Below are 17550 nucleotides of genomic sequence, written 5' to 3' on the forward strand. Positions count from 1 at the left end.
GCTTTGCCTAGGAATCGAGGCACTACAATTTCTAAAATGATAAATAACTGTGTACTTCCTCCTAACTAAGGTAAGTTCACCAGCAGTATGACTTAAAAACAGTGAAGCTGTTGCAGAATTTGTGGCAGACAGATTGAAGTCCACATGGCAGTGGATAGTGGCAGCATGCTTAAGTTTGTCAGTGAACACACAAATAAATATAATGTGTGCTGGTTTTAGTGTGCTTACTTCACCTGCAAAGGTTAGTTCCCTGTTCTGGGCAGACCATGGGTGGTTTTGCAAGTAAGAAAAGCAGTAGAAGATACAGGTTGTATTTTTATGATCACGACAAGGAAGAAGATGGTCTACAAGTAAAGAAGGGAAGATAAAAAAAGTAAAGAACATACTGGCAGTTGTTTTAACATGCTCTAATTGGGAGGATTTATGAGCAACTTGTACATGACAGTTGGCTCTAATAAAGATTTTCCTCATGCCCAATGGTGAGACATGAATTTCGTTTTGTTTCATTTTCCTGTACAGAGTGCATTCTCTGAATAGATTTCAAAATGAGTTACAACAGAATATTTTCAAACACAAATGTGATCAAAGAACAAAGTGGTTGAAAAAAACCAAAATCACCATATTTGGGATTCTGCCTGTTCCCCTGCTGTTTGCCAGGGGGCTTGGATGCATAGAGAGGCTACATTCCCCAGCAGGCCACATGGCAGACTGCCAGAAAGATGTGTGGGTTGGATGGCAGAAAGCCACACAGGTGGTCTCTCAAAAATTTTCTGATTAACTCTATGGCCACTCCTTTCCTCTGAAGATTTCAGAGTCCTTTGCAGACATAACTTAGCCCTGCATTAGATCTAAGAGATTGGACCCACTTTATAACTAGAAAAGAATGTAAATAGACTGGCCAAAGCTCAAGAGTAAGGAAACTGCAAAACTGGGGAACTGAACTCCAGCACTGCTAGCTTCCATTTTTTGGGTCTTAGATTGCACTTGCTAACTGTACTTGCTTTTCTTGCTTTTGTGAGAAAGGTACAAATCAGGTACAGTTTAAAATTATGCAGCTAGAGACTTTCAGATGAAAACAACACAAGGCCCCAAAAACTTCAGATTTTCCATCCAAAACAGAAACAGAAAAGCAAACAAAATATCAAAAAAAGCATCTAATAGAAACCAGGGCCAGTAACTGTACCTGGTATCAGATTTGGAACAGTATTGTCGCCTGCTCAGAGACAGATGAAAATTTGCTCAAGGAAAACCAGTAACATGCTTTTAGTTCAATCCCTTAAAAACAATATACACGCACATGTATTTGACAGAGACAAAACTACCAAAAAACTATGGAAAGTGTGCCATAAAAAACCTCACACCTGAAGGCACATTGCAGGAATACTTCTGCTAGCAAATAGAAATGAAATCCTCAAAGCTACAGTAAACAATTGTAAAGATCTCAGTTTTGGTGCCAAGACTTCTCTGAACAAATCTTGTTGCTCCACAAGTAAGAAAATTCCAAGTCACGGTTCGCTGTTTTCTTTTGACTTACCTGGCAGCATCATGAACGTCCCTAATTTTTTCTGAAAAGTTGAGAAGAGCTGCATCTTTCTTTTGGGCTTCCTAAAATAAACAGAACAAAGCCAAAACACATACAATCCATTAACATTCCAACACCATGGCAAAGTCCCTGAATCCAGCAGTTCTAAAGCCTCTGGGGGGGCATTTAAAAGGTTTCTCTCCCATGTTGTTTTTCCTCCTGTTCAATCCTAACACAATCCTAACAATACAATTGAGCAGAGGACACCCCTGAACAAAAGGCAGAGATCAGAACTGGAAACTTCAAACAACAGCTTCCATTTTGCAGTGTATGATTACAACTGTTTCTGCTAGTAAACGCAAGCCACACGTATTAACAGGGAAAGTCAGGAAAAGACAATTTACTGATGCCCATTGTTCAAGAAGACACAATGTTTCCTGCACAAACACCAATTAATTCCTTATTATCAGAAATTCTCTCTCTGATAAAATCAGAAAGTTTGAAAGGGAACAAGGGTCATTTGAAAAAAAACAAACAAAACGTCTTCAGCAGCTTAAAAATGCATGTCAGTCACTGAGGGAGGGGAAAAAAAAACCCTCTACCAAAAATACCACTCAAAAGATTCAACAGGGTGGCTGAAAGAATATTTATCAAAATAAATCACTTCCACAGAGCAAGAATTCAGGACAATAAAAGAAATGTCACATTGAAGATGTCAGATGAAGGTAAAATTTTATGTGATATAAAAACTTTCAATCTTCCATGAGTTTGTGGATAGGATGATCAGTCATGGGTAAACTGGTGAATTTTGTGTCAGGATCAAAAAAAGGTGAAGACTGGAATCAAAACTGTAAAAAAGCTGCTTTTTCTGAGGTACATGCCCCATTCTATTGCTTGTTTATCATCTATGGCTCTACATTTGTAGCAGGTGCAACACAGCTTTTCTATACCAGAGCAACAAAATGCAGCAGACTCATCCCAGGTTTGTTTGCTTTTGTGTCCGCCAGCTTGAGCAGTGACGACAGCTTAAATCCAACAGCATTGCCAGCATAACCTCCCTAAAATGAAAAGAGCAAACAGCTGAGGCATGACATCAATGGACTGTAATACCAACAAGGAAGTTTGGACAATCAGCCATCTCCATTTTGGATGTCACTTACCGCATTCATAATATTCCCAGCCTGAAGGACCAAGTGCAATATGGAATGCAGCTCCTCACAAGTCATCAACTCTGTGAGGAACAAGACAATTGCTGTCTAACAATTGTTTGTTTAGAAATACACACAGTTGCAAAACTCTTCACCTCAAGCTTTTAAAGGTGAATGGTCTATTTTATCATGAAACTACAATAAACTGAAAAGGTCATAGGAAAAAGAAATGGTACTATGTAATTCAAATTCACAAGCTCAGCTGACAAACCTCAAGCACATGTACATGTTCAGACTTAAGCTTAGCAAGAGTACTATTTCCAAGGCAACCCCTAGCAGCTAACAAAACATTGTTGTCCAGTCCTGCAATGTGCAAAGTGGTCAAGTATCCTCACCACCTACTAATTCCAGCATGAGGCAAGTGTTCTGGGCCCTGCATGATCCGTTTGCCTTCTGCTGGGATTGGGCTTTTGAACAACTACACCTTTTTTCTTTTGGGAGATTTAGCCATCAGGCTTGAACAGATAACAGTCAATGTTTAAATTTCCTTGCTTATCCCACTCCCACTATGAATCATCATTTCTGTGTGATCGCCAGCTTGAAGAAGCATTTATTTTACTTCAGTCACATCAAAGACAATTTAGCACAACATTATACTCCAGGTGATGGAAAGAATCAAGTGGAATAAAATTGCCTTTCAAGGCTTTTCCATCACAGAAGCACACCTGACAGATATTTCCATTTTTTGCCAAATGCACATCAGTGCTCTGTCTGAATTCACACACCTTTTCACCCAGCCACATATGAACAGAAAACAATACATGTGCTTAAAAGTCACCAGAGGGATTGCCTTAAAAACAAGACACAGACATTCAGACCTGTAAAGTGTTAATAAATTAGTATTATGCAAGTGGCACAGCAAACCAAGTCTGAATCTGCCAATGACCATATAGCAAGAAAAGTAACATGAGCTGGTTTCAGTGTAAGGTACTGCATTTTACACTGATGACCTTCACAGAAGGTGGAATCCTTTTGATTGCAGTATAAATATTTTTTAAAACTATTTTGCTTCCAAATTCACATTTTATAGCTTACCCTGCATTTAACTGCTCAACATAATGCACTCATCTATCATTTTGAAAGCAGACAGCCCTTGTGTCATTTGTGTTAGCAGCCTAAACCCATAGAACTAATAAAATAACCTTTGATCTAACAATCTATAGGTGAGGAAGTGAGGAGGAAGAAAGAGGAGAAAATACAAAAGAGAATACCAAATTTCATAAGGCCAAGAGAAGGAAGCTTCTAAAGATGTTGCATAGTAAAAGCCTACAACCACTTGCTGGCTAGATGAGAATCCATAAGGCTATTTAGACCACCCCAGCATTAGGCTTTAAGTAAATATTCTCTCAGCTTAATTACAAGGAAAGAAACACAGGAGATAGGAATACAAAAGTAGAGATGATTCCTAAACAACTTCAGGCTATTGACAAAGCCTGCAGTGAAAAGACCAAATGGGAAAGAGCACATGACACAAGTGGACTAAGCACAGGGAAGCTCACTCAGTCTGATTTGCATGACTGGCCTGATGCAGGAGCTGGAGACCAAAGTGTCTCCTCTGGAGAGAACAAATTAATCAGTTCACAGATGTCCTGGGTGAAGGACATGAAGGACAGCAGGGCGTGGCTGCTTTTATATGTAACACATTCCCTTGCAAGTGTCTATTGCTCAAAACAAAGAATAATGATTTGAAAGAGATTCAAATAAAAAGCTAAACTCAAACCTCAGCCCAAGCTAAGTTTTGTTGTTGTTGTTTTTCGTTGGTTTGGTTTTTGGGTTTGAGTCAGGAAGAACTAGTTCAACCTCCACTGATGAAAAAAACACACCAGGCTTTTCTCCCTTTCACTGAAAGTGACTATCCTAAGCACTGGTGCTCACAGTTGGCTATTTTTACCACAGTGCCCTTTTATGCTACTAGAAGAAGTCTAAGTAGTGCTGTAGAAGCCTGTTGAACAATTTGCTAGCATGAAATAGGAATTTCCTATTGAGGTACAGAACAAATAGGCACTCAAGGCATTTGAAAAGGTCAACACTGATGTTTAACTGAGACTAGGAAATCAGCTATCTTCCTGCAAAGTAGAAGACAGCAGATTACTTTTTTAATAACCTGCTGCAGCACCGCAAAACTCATGAAATGCAGAGGACAGAAGAGAAATGTAGAGAAACATGAAGAACAAAACCAGAAACCAAAGGAACAGCAACAGTATTAAGTCTCCACATTAATGATTTTAGCCTATTGATACTGCCATCTCAAAAGACATCAGCATATACAGGAATCTGGAAACTATACCATGGTATCTCTGAAAGCGTGAGCAGAGAGGGGTAATAACCACATTCAATCAGCAGTGATGAGCACAAATGAACAAACTCTACTCAAAAGACAATTTATTCTAATTTGCCCATGAACATCTTTTCTTCTGTCAGTTTTGCACACACAGCTTGTACACTCTGGCCATCAACTCATCACCAGCGTCCAAAGTCTCCAGATTTTTGATTTTGGAAGCAAAATTTCACCAGACACACCCTGATGGCATCTGTCAGAGGGGAGTTAGCTTCCTCTTAATAGCTAAGGTACCTGAAATTCAAGCTCTAGTCTCCATAATGCAGACTAATTAACATGCTAACAAAAACAAGAGTATTATGCATGTCCTGGCACGTTTAATTACCTTTTGTTGCCCGTCTTATAATTTTCATGTCATCCTGCAGAGAAGCACAGGAGGGTGAGAACTCCCTCTCTAACACCATGGCTTCAATCCTAAGAGCATAGCTGAAGCACACAAACAAACAGGTTTAGAACTGACAGCCAAAAGAGAACATCTATCATGAACAGAATACACCTACTATATCCTTACTTTGGCACCTGGATTAGTAAATACATGAAGGAATCAGCTTGAGACAGTTTTGATACATCTCCATCAAAGGCTTTTAATTTCTTCACCTAGAAAAGAAAAACAAAATACAAACTAGCAAAGAATTCTACCAAAGTTCAAGATTAACTTCACTTTGGAAGGAAACACCTTGAAAAGCAGTTAACTTACCAGGAGGCATTAGAAAATCTATTCAGTGACTGACTGGCTTCACTGTCCAAGCTCTTGTAATTTGCACACACCCCAACCACAAAAAAAAAAAAACCAACTCAGTAACATTACTCTTCTCTCAAAAACCTAGCAACAACCCCATCAATTCTGATTTCTGATTTCAGATTCATCATTCTGATTTCTGGTTAATGATTGCTCTCATCACTTTGTTTAGAAGACTGCTGTTCTAAACTGAGCTCTTTTCTTACCAGCTGGTCCATTTGCTGTTCTCTAGCTGTTCCCCCAGGAAATACCTGCTTAAGTGATCATGTGAAAAATGATCCTAGACTCTTCAGCTACTATGATATACACTTTGGAATAGCTTGAAGTTAACTGTGTACAATATGTCCATTTTAGGATTGCCTAGATCTCTCTGGCACAATGCAGCTAAGGTTTAAGTTACAGGGTTTTTGTTTTTTTTTCTTCAACCATTTCCTCTAAAACCTTTTAAGGGTAAATTTCTTGCTCTTGAGCTTTTTGTTGTTGTTGTTGTCGTTGTTGTTTTGGGGTTTTTGTGGGGTTTGGGTTTTGGGTTTTTTTTTCATTCAATTGGAATATGTTAAAGATAAACACAATCTTGCATTTTATTTGTTGTCAGTACATTGAGAACATCATTTCTATGCAAAGGAAATACCACTGCATTAATTTTGTCATTCTTCCTTCCGAGCTCCACCAAAATCCATCTGCATGATCTGGAAGTCACTGACCTGCCCACATATTTACTATTTATTTAAATAGGAGAACTGGAAAAATACATCCACATGTTTAAGTGTAACTGGAATTTCTTCCACATCTTCCAACACAGCAAAAGCAGAACTCGCTCTCGGTTACACTACTTCTTCATGCAACCAACAAGTTCACACCCAGTATCATTTCTGTTTCCATCAATTTACACACCATCATCCTTCCTTTTCATAACACTACACTTAAAGCCCATTCACAACCACATTTACACTGACAGTCTTCAGTTTTAGAAAGCGTATTAAACTATCCTGTAGAGATGCACATTACACCAAGGCATCCATAGTGATGAGGTTGCCATGATTTAGAAAGACATCCATAGCGTTTTTTTAAGCTCCAGGTTCCAAATGAATCACTTAAGTTATTTTTTCTGGTTTCACAGTAAAAAATTCAGTGATTTGTAGTGGAAGACAACATATGCTATGCTAAATCAGAGATTTAAAATAAAAATTGGAGTAGCAGAGTGATTCTTTTAACAGTTTTGTTCTGCTTTATTTTTATTCTTTTTCCACATCACAAAAAAAAAAAAGAAATGTTGAGAGCATAATAAGAAAGGTAAAAGAAAATTTCCAACTTAATCCTAGCATAGGAAAACCTTCCTTTTCAATATAAAAACAAACACCAAATCTAACACCAAAAAGAAACACCAAGAAAACCTTAATCCTGAGAAAGAGAACCCTAAGTAAAGAACAGTTTTTATTAATGGTATCTAACTCTACCTCCTAACACCCTCCCCCTCCACCATTTAACTCAAGACACTCAGACAAAAGCTCCTTCTAAGATAAACAGTATACCCACTTTTGAGGCCTAAGAAAACTCCTAATTTACAGGGTAATTTAAGAAGTCTGCCAACAAAAAACAGGAAAGATCAGACTTGACATTCCTGATATTTTTAAGGTGTTAAATGAGCAAGAAAAAAACAAAATAAACAACACTTTTTTTTTCCCTCTTTTTTAATAAAGTAGGGAGTCAGAGACATCGATATCTTAGTTAGTCTTTGCAGGTGTTCTTTAACCTAGCTTCCAAAAATAGTGTTCTGCAACTTCAACAACAAAGATTGCAAATTCTCCAGCCTCATTTTAATATGTTGCAACTACCAAAGTTTGCCTAGAAAAGGATATAGGCATTCAGATTTGGAGTAGGGAGAGAGAGGGTGGAGAAAACCAAATCAAACCAAACCAAAAAGCAGCCCACCAGAAAACCCACCCCAAATCACCAAAATCAAGATTATAGAAACCACAGGCAAGTATAGAAAGATGCAATTTTAAGATTTAAATGCACAAGAAGTGAACAATGAGACATTATGAGATAGTAATAGGGATAACAACTTACTCATAGCACCTGTACTTTTGGTAGTAAGTAGCAAGCAATGATATCTGTGTGAAATATTAGTTTTAGAGATAATAGATGAAATCCTCTTTCTTCTACCCTATTATATTAGGAAAAATGCTTGGATTTGCACAAGGGAGTTCTAAATCTTAGAATCATCCAGAGGAGAATCTTTTCTATACATGCACAAGAGGACATTGACAAGGCTACTTTCAGATGGGTAACTAAGGTGTGAATGTCACAATGAAAGAAGTTTTGGGCACTAGTAAACTCAAAATACAGTCCGTTTATTCAGCTTTAAAACAAAGACTTTTCTTGCTGCCTGGATACACTTTTTCCAGTCCACATAACAGAATCACAGAGTTTGGAAGGGACCTCCAGAGATCATTGAGTCCAAGCCACCTGCCAAAAGCATCAGCCATCTTAGCCTCTACTGCCTTTGCCTTAGATGTCTAACTCTACCTACAAAGGTAGAGAAGCAGCAAAGAAGCTCATCTGACAAGCCATGAACCCAAGCAAGGTGGAGAATAGTGACCTATTCCACAAAGAGACAAAACAGAAACACAAAACAGTTCTAAGGTCCTTCTCATCCTGGAACTCAGCACAGCGTAACCTGGTTCTCCATACATGTCTAGGTTTTCAACTCAAGAGACAAAATCCTCTATTAACTCAGCCTTAAAACAGGAAATAGTCTGGGGAACAGCTAAGTTAGGACAACAATTTATTTTGTATTCACTCATAAATACAAAGTTCGTAACTGAAAAAGACCAGTTATCTCACTATGAAGCAGAGGAAAAATAAAACAAACAACAAAACATATTATATAAACTAAAAGGAACATCTTCTGAACCTCAAAGTTAAAAACTACTGAAACACATTTTGGATGGCTGCTCCTATATGTTCCAAGGAAGGTTACTCAAAAGGCTCTTCTCTTTGCAGTCATGGTGTCCACATCTTTCTAAAGGGAACTGAGATTCACTGACGGCTCCTAGAAGCAGAGGTCAAATTTAAAAACCAAACACAGCCAAGAACTGCAAAGAAACTATGGGGACTGAAAACAATGTTCACTGTTAATCAAGTGAACAGATACAGACAGGCCTATAATTAGTCTGAGATCACAAAAGAGCTAAAAAATGTGGTTTATTTTAAAATAACCATGAATAACTACCACTTTTGGCCCTGACCTTCTCCCTTCATGCACATATGGTAGTCTAGCATATATATACAGAATACAATTACATTGTATGCTCAGTTCTGTATTACTCAAATTGGGTGAAGTGATTTAATTTTCCATTCCATTTATATATGGAATATAAATTTGACACTGTCCATGCATGCCTATGCACACTAAACCAGATTTTAGATACAGAAGGTTCTCACAGATGCAATTTGCTTCATTATGAAACACAGAAAGTCTGATCTTTGGTTTGTGAACAATTGGAGTAGATGTGTCTGTTTCCAGTATCTCGTTATCCCTCACAGCCAGGAAAGGTACTGCATTCATGCAACTCAAGTTTTCTGTCATTTCTATGCAATCCACAACACCACTTACAACTAGTAGGATTTTACTGTATAGCATAGAACAAGTACGTTGCACTCCCATGGAGGATCTTTGAAGAGAAGTATAGAACAGCACACTACTCATCCTCATATATGCTTGCAAATGCGTTTTTCCCCACATTCCAATCAAATAAGTGAAATATTCCCCACGCTGCAAATAAGTAAAGCCAAGTGCAATAGTCCAAAGAAATAAACATTTTCTCTGTTTGTTTTGGGTTTGTTTTTATATTTCTCTACTGAATGCAAACATTCAGGGTGCTGAACTAAAACAGAGTTAAAATACACCAAAATCCCAAGAGGTCCAAGAGGGAAATCCAACTACAAGGGCATATGGGAAATCAGCTAATATGCTAGCTGGGGAGGCACCATGGGCACGTGCCTGGGCAGTGGCAAACCTCCGTCAGTAAACGACAAAAAGAAAATCCTGCAGCTATCAGAAGCAGCAAAACCCTAATGGCAGTTAACCACACCAACATGGTTTGAAAAGAGCAGAGCTTACCAACAGAAACAATTCCAGTAAAACAAGTGACAGATGACTAGCAGTATGATATGCTCCCTTCTGAAGTACAAATTCTGGCTATTCTACCTCATTAAACACTGAGCTCTCTCAACGTTCACCAGTCTGGGCCTGCTGAAGACATGCACATAAAAGCAGCTAAAAGCTTCTTCTCTGTCTTGGCCAGGATGCCAATAAATGACAGCTGTCTGCCATTACATCTTACAAAACAGCTAATCAAAGTAAGGTACAAACAGCAGGACTTCTAACAAGGCTTAAACAAAATCAGTGATGTCATTGTACTTGCTAATGTATTAAGAACTTCTATACCTTTGATTGGTCTTTATTTGAACCACTCTATGATGGCTAGGCTGGTGCCACACTCATGGCCCTGAACAAAACATTGAGCGGAACCCTGCAGCAAGGTCCAGGTTTGCCACTTTCAAGAATTTGCCCAGTTTTCAAAATTAAGCATTTGAAAATACTCCAAAGTTTTCAGTTCGACAAAAGACTTCACAGTACTGCCAATATTTCAATAATGGTCTTATTCAGTTTGATAAAATCATCCAGTAAAGAGCCAGTGATTGCCACTTATACAGAGAAATCCCAACAACTTTCATAGTTGTTGGGATTTTTTATGGGAAAAAAGCTAGAAAATTACTAGCACTGACACCTGCATGTAAACAGAGTTGCCATATTACAATATTAAGAAAAGAAAGAACAACTGTAAAGACAAGATATTGAATGTATTTGTTAGCCCATGCAGAGAGCCTCCACTGTCAAATAGCTGGAATGTCTATCAGATGCCTGAGATAATACGGATGGAAATGATGTAAGATATGCCACATATGTCAAACTAGTAATGAGGGAAACACTCAGGTAATGTGGCTATATATCACAACACTTCTAGATAAGACCGAAGCACAAATCTAATGTTTATTCACATCAGATAAACTGGAAACATTGTTATTAAAAAAGAAATGTGACAGTCCAGAGTTGCCCTTTCTGCAGTTATGACCAGGAATGGTGGTTCCATTCTCCTTTCACTTTTACAGACTTAGGATTTATGATACTGTGAAAAAGGAAGAGCCATCTCCAAACACATTTATTGAAGTGAAGCACATGCCTGCCAGGGGGTACCTGGCTCTCATTCCAACCTGCAAGACAACTGTGCTACTGGGATATGTGACTGTAAATACCTGATACAAAGAGGAACTGCAGAATTACACCCATGGTTACACCAGAACAGTCCTCACTGAAAACTGAATAACAACTAACCTCTTAGGATCTGACTGCTTAGCCCCTGCAACAAAGCAGGTCTTTATGAGAACAGGATGCATCTAAGGCTAACCCAGGGAACTCTTGCTGTGGACAAGTGCAACATTCTGCCGGGAAAGGTCAATGTCAGATTAAAAAGAAATTAGGAACTATTAAACAGAATAGGGAACAGTAGAATAAGTAACATCACTTCAACTGCTACACCTGTAGTGAGTTGGGATTACTTCTGTGTAGGCGGAGAGAGGCTGTGTAGTTCTGAGGGCTACCTCTTAGTTCTGACGGCTTCCACTTAGGAAACAGTGAATCACTATTCTAGGAGACTATAGGAGCGAAGCAATAAACTAACAAAAAGAAAGGGACATACAAGAGGAACCATAAACATACATTTAGGGAAAAAAACACACTGAGAAAGATGAACAACAAAAGCTCCAAGGAATGAATTTTTCAACTGGCTACACTAAAAATCTTAGAAGCCACAGTAGTAAACAAGTTATGGGACCCACTTAATCTTTGAACACCTGAAACATGAGGACATGAAGGTACTGAAATAGTTTTGCATGCCAGCAGAACCACCAGACCCTCACCCTTGGGATCTTCTCCCTGTCTTGCCTCTCCACCCCAACCCTCCCTGAGAAAACTCCCAAGAGGTTAAACAATTACAGTGGGAACAACAAAGGGAAAGAGGGGCTTTCCTTTTCCTGATGGTGAGCAATGAGATCTCTCAAGCACAGAACTAACTAAATACATACAAATACCTGCACACTGGGAACAAGTCTCTTCCCAGCCTTCCCCTGGGAGCAACAACAAATCTAATGTCCAATGTCCCTTAATTTCTAATACTCCTCTGCACCATAAAATCTCTTCTATCTATCAAATGCCTCCTTAAACACACTTCTTAAGTGCTCTGGCCTGACTATCTTAACAGACAGACCTGCTGTCAAATAATCTGCTAGGAAATAACATTTTCACTCGTAGCACACCTATTGGATATCTAAAGCATCTAGCTGAGTATTACAGACAAAATTCTGACAAAATTCAACAACTTTTGTTGCAGTTCTAGCTGAATTACATTTATATCAGACAGATTTTCTACTTGTTGCAAAATAACAACCACAATCTAAATCAGAAAGAGGAAAAGAAGGAAAAAAACCCCTTTCTATCAGCCTAATTTGATGAGCACACACAATGTTAACCAGAAATCACTTTCTTCTTAAGTTAGTATTTCACTGTTTTCCTCTGACTCTTTCAGAGGAAGGAGATAAATTCTGCTTAAATACAAGAATACATACTGAAATTCATACAAAGAGGGAAAGAGGCATAGTTTTGCACTCATAGATGTACTATTATCACTTTTAGTTTTTTTTCAGACAAATTATATTGCAACTTGCTGGTATCTACCCAACCCAAAAAATACATTAAATACAATAACAATTTTTACAAGATGCCCTGGAAAGGCAGCCCTGTTTAAGGGTTACATATTTGACTGGATCAGAGATTTGCTGCTGCACAGAGGAAACAAAGTGCCTTTGACAGCATAACCTTGGAGTGGTAAAGCACAGCAAGATGAAGTTGATCTGTGTGTGGATGCTAACTAGCAATTTCCTAGGTTGCAGCCATCACTTTGATGTGAAGCACTCAAGCAATTCTAATGCTAATTTTGTCAAGTTTGTGGTATACATTTATCTCAAGTATATACAAATGGGTCAGTGCAAATACTTGAGCAGTCCAGGAACCATGCATCATTAAGCAGGGCTCCCAGGTCAGTCCATGAAGCTTCAACTCTTTAATCATCTGAATGGACTCGAAGGTTGGGACTGGGAGGGGAAAGGAACACTTAGCATGTTGGTCATACAGCAAGCACAGGGATGCTGCAGAAATTGCTGGTGATAATTCTGTGCCTTCTAGCACGTCTCCCTTGAAGCACTAAGCCATAGTATTCTATGGCTGCTGCACAGCAGACTTTCAACCCTGCTGGAACCAAATGACCCAGGCCCAGGAACAGGCAGATCCCCAATGCACCAGGCAGGCACCAAACGAGAAGGGAGATGAAACAATGGCAGAGGGCTACCAATATTCGATTCACAGGCACTGCAGAGGGAAAGGATGAGGCAGGTGCCAAAGAAGTGAAACTTTGTTTGAGTTAAGATACACTTCTGATTCTGGGTTTCCTAACCCTCACAGAGCAGAGTTACCTACTTGCAGGAGGGTTTCATGTCTTGTTAAAACTTTTAAGGAACAAAAGGGACATCATAAGGGACATCAGAGAAACAAGAATACCTTATCATCACTTTTATTAAGAATTATCTTAAAAGTATTTTTTTATAATTACTTGATGGGAAGGGAATGACTACACTGCATCCTCAATATCACACATCAAATGAAGATTAAACTTTCGCACTCAGTGGTTTCTAATCCCGTGGCCTCAGGAAGATTTTGGTATTCCGATTTTACGCACTTTCCTAATGGAATCCCAGGCAGCAGAACTCTACAAGTAAGTTCCATGTAAAATCATTATTTACCTCCTCTGCTTCTGGTAACAATTTAAGAAATTCATGCAGCAGTTCAGAACTATAGGGCTCACTTCTTCCATGATAAATATCTTCAATGATGGATTCAGCAGACCTTGAAAAAACAATTGAGCATACATATTTCTAACACTTGCAGGCTGATAGTTACATGAATTAAAAACAAAAACATGCCTGGGCTACTCAAAGTGATTGATGCTTTTACTGAAGGACAACTGTGATCCTGTGAACATCACCAGTTGAATAAAGACAGCACTGAACCAGCTTGCTTTAAAAAAAAATAAAAATTCCTCAGCCCTTTCTATTAGTTCTTTACGAAGAAAGGAAGGCAATGAAAACCAGTTCTCATGCAGTATTACATGAGATATAAAGGCTTCCTTTATATACACCTGAAAAATCACTTCAACTGGTTAACAGTAGCAAACTCTAAATCTTTGGAGCTGTCATAATGGCTCAAATTCAAACATATTTGAAAACCAATTATGAAATGCAGTTACTTTGGACAAACCTGTGTAGAACTGTAAACTCCACAAAGAACAGAGCAAAACAGGCAATATACTTGACAAAAACTACAAAGAATTTAACACATCTGCAGCTTGCACTAGCTGCATGGAAAAAAATCAGATCTTACTTTTTGAATTGTTTGAGAAATATCCCAATGTTCATACTTCTTTTTGCATCCAAAATGGAAACCTGAGAGAGAAAGCAAGAGAGATTAATCTACCACTACCTAAGAAAATACCATGTGATGCAGATATAGTTTCTTATACTGCAATCTGTAGATGATTGTTTGCAAATTGCAGGCCAAATGAATAGACAAGAGTTACTTCTTATCAACAAATATATTACAGAACTAGTTTTTACCAGGGAAATACACAGCACATCCATACCTTTTATAAGTGAAGCAAAAAAACTCCACCTTAGTAACATTTAAAGAAGAATGAAATCACAATAGATTCTATTTCATACAATATAAAAATACTCTTCTTGCTTGCATTCTGAGGCCCCACAGTTAGTGAGCTCTACACTTGAAAACCTCTGTATTTCAGAGTTTTTATAACAAATGTGTGGCTGGGCTTTCTAAGCAGAGATCAGTATGCACTCCTGATTTAATTCATGCCAACTAATAGCTGTGCTGATCCAGAGACAGATAAGTAGGTCCACCTTGAATCAAACCTGAGACACATAAGGCTCAAATCTGTTTGCTTTATCTAGAAGTGAATAGAAACGAAACAGTAGCCTCCTTCCACTTCATGTTTTTAAGCTGAATTGCAACATTGTACATCTCTGGAGAATAAGAACAGGGAGGTGGTGGTTTTCCCCCTATTTTATAAATTTTTAAATAGAAGTGATATTTCTTTTTACACTAGCTTTTCTTCCTATAATGACACACAAGTTCAAATCTGAGATGTTTGCCCTCTTTCAGCAAATCATGTCCTTAAGGTTAAAATTTTACCACAGCTATTTTGGTGATAACAGCTACAAAAGTCATGAGATTTACAAGGACAAGAGAATTGTTTCACACTACCAGTGACACCTGACTGCTACAATAAAAAAAGCTCAGTACACACAGATGTTGAAGACTGCTGTTGGACTCACATGATGTTTGAGGGTTTGAAAACTGGAAAGGTGTCCTGACCCCTGTGACAGTGCACAAATTAGAAATACATAGAGAAATGCAATGTTTTGTCACCACAAAATGGAACTAGCCTGCAGTCAGCAGGTGACAGTGAAAATACAGGCATGATTAATGTGCTATCCTCAACATAAACCCAGGAGACAGCTTCCTCATCTGCTCAAAAAGAGAGGCTCAAGTATTAAAATTTTCTGTCATTTTTGGAGTTTCCTCTCTTCCAAACCCAGCAAAGACTAGAAAACATAGGAAATACCAGTGTATCAGCTTTAATTAGATAATTGCCCTAAAGTTTTAGCATGTGCGAAGATAAGAGGACAGATTGTGGTTTATTCTCCTGTTATCTTAGGAGCTGAGAGTCCCCCCAACAGATCATTAGGGGAAAGTCCTTACCATAAGACAGGTTCAACTATCTCTCCCCCTGAAATATCTAATCTTTTTCAAATGTTTTACAGCAGGGACCTCTCACTGACCTCTCACAAACTGCAGCTTCAATTTCCAATTGCTCTGGTCACTCCTAATTCTCTGATTTCTCTGCACAAGTTTAAGCCTTTAAGGTTTGCCATCCTGATTTGGCTTTTTGTTTGTGGGAGGCTTTTTGGCTTTTTTTTTTTTTTTGTGGTGCTTTGTTGGTTTGGGTTCTTTTTTTCCCAATTGTTTTTTAAAGTATATTAACAGTTAACCTTCTGCAGGTATTATTTTCAGTCTCAGTCCACAACAGTTACATTAAGAGTGACCACCAGCTGGGTAAACCTTTGGTTTCCATGGCAAAACTCAGACTCAGATTTACAGTACAACCTCAGCAAAAGTAGAGATTTTTTTTTTTTTTTTTAAACATCTTCCCTTGAACAAAAGCAACAGATGGCAACATATACAGCTGCATTTGTCTTACCAGGACAACATAAAAATGTCATTGCTGTTCTTAAGTACAAGGATCTTATACATACACTTCTTCTGTATATGACAATACTCTTTATTTATTCTGACTTCTTGTTCAAGTACACAACCAAAAGACATGGCTCAGTTACTGGTCACTCTTTGATTGATATCCACTTCAAAATTATAAAATATGTTTGGAAAAGCTGTCACTATGTAACTACCTTCAAAGGGTTTCTAGGTGGCAGAGTGATGAAGACAAAAGGGGAACCTGGCAGACACTCTATAAATACAAGTTGCTACTTTTTGCACACAAATGCAGTACCTAGCATCTCACATTCAGCTGTGTATTAAGTTTCATAATCTCAGTCTTAACATCCGTTTGTAATGTGTACTCTTCTTCCCCACTGAACTTTCATTTGATTTTGTCCTTGCAAAAAGCTGTCTGCACTATGACATCCTACCAAGTTGTTGATTTTTACCCTTTAAACATTACCCTAGCTTTTTATAAATTCTTCTCAGTCTGCTCCTATCTTCTGTTCAAATACACCTTTGGCACTGGTGTCAGCACAGCATGTTCCACATCTCCGTTTGCCACCTTAAGAGATTTCAAAGTGCTGTCCACCAGTAACACCCTTGGTCTTCCTGACCCAAAAACATTCACTGAACTGTGATCAAAGAATTAAGAGCAGGCTTTCCCAGTCTTCCTGGGAATCTCCATACCAAAGAAAACTCTCATACAGTTTCTTATGATTTACTTTAGATAAATTCAGGAGAGCTTTCCCCATTGTCATCTTCTTCAACCATCCTGACAGAGAAAACTATTAAATCTTTGTTCATCCTACTCTGCAAATATTACAGTTCTCTCAGATATTTTGCACCATCTCAGATCCTGCACTTTGCCAACAAATGCAAGTGTCACTGCCTTACAAACCTGCCATTCCTCCTTCATAAACAGCTCAATCTTTGAAACAAGGACAGCTGATTCGCTCAGGAATCTGCTTCTCATCACCACACTACCCAGCTCAGTGTTTTTCTGAAACCTGCAGGAGGCACAGACCATGTGGGATAATAACAGCATCGGTTCAACAAATATTAATCCACTACTGAAAAATTTGCTGATTTAGATGCATTAAGGAAAGAGGAAAACTAACTTGAGTGCCACAGTGAAGTTGTGATGATGGTAAGAGGAAAACTACTTCAGAACTCTGACAAATTTGCAATCAGTACAAAAGATTCAGAGGAGTGCTCTGGATGACACAAAGAGCCCCATATCAACACTGACCGCAGAAATGCAATAGGAATTCC

General features: G+C 38.4%; 1 protein-coding gene across 1 annotated transcript in view; it reads right to left on the reverse strand.

Annotated features, from left to right (window-relative positions):
• Positions 1-17550, reverse strand: part of FHDC1 (FH2 domain containing 1) — a 29940-nt gene that overhangs the window by 8160 nt on the left and 4230 nt on the right. The window contains exons 2-8 of the mRNA XM_054383175.1: positions 14365-14426; positions 13728-13830; positions 5580-5665; positions 5394-5494; positions 2683-2753; positions 2473-2580; positions 1535-1605 (exon numbers count right to left, since the gene is read on the reverse strand). Coding sequence (XP_054239150.1) covers positions 1535-1605; positions 2473-2580; positions 2683-2753; positions 5394-5494; positions 5580-5665; positions 13728-13830; positions 14365-14426 — 602 coding nt within the window. The remainder of the gene's footprint in view (positions 1-1534; positions 1606-2472; positions 2581-2682; positions 2754-5393; positions 5495-5579; positions 5666-13727; positions 13831-14364; positions 14427-17550) is intronic.

This window comes from Indicator indicator, chromosome 8, assembly GCF_027791375.1.
Source record: "Indicator indicator isolate 239-I01 chromosome 8, UM_Iind_1.1, whole genome shotgun sequence".
Taxonomy (NCBI): Eukaryota; Metazoa; Chordata; class Aves; order Piciformes; family Indicatoridae; genus Indicator; species Indicator indicator.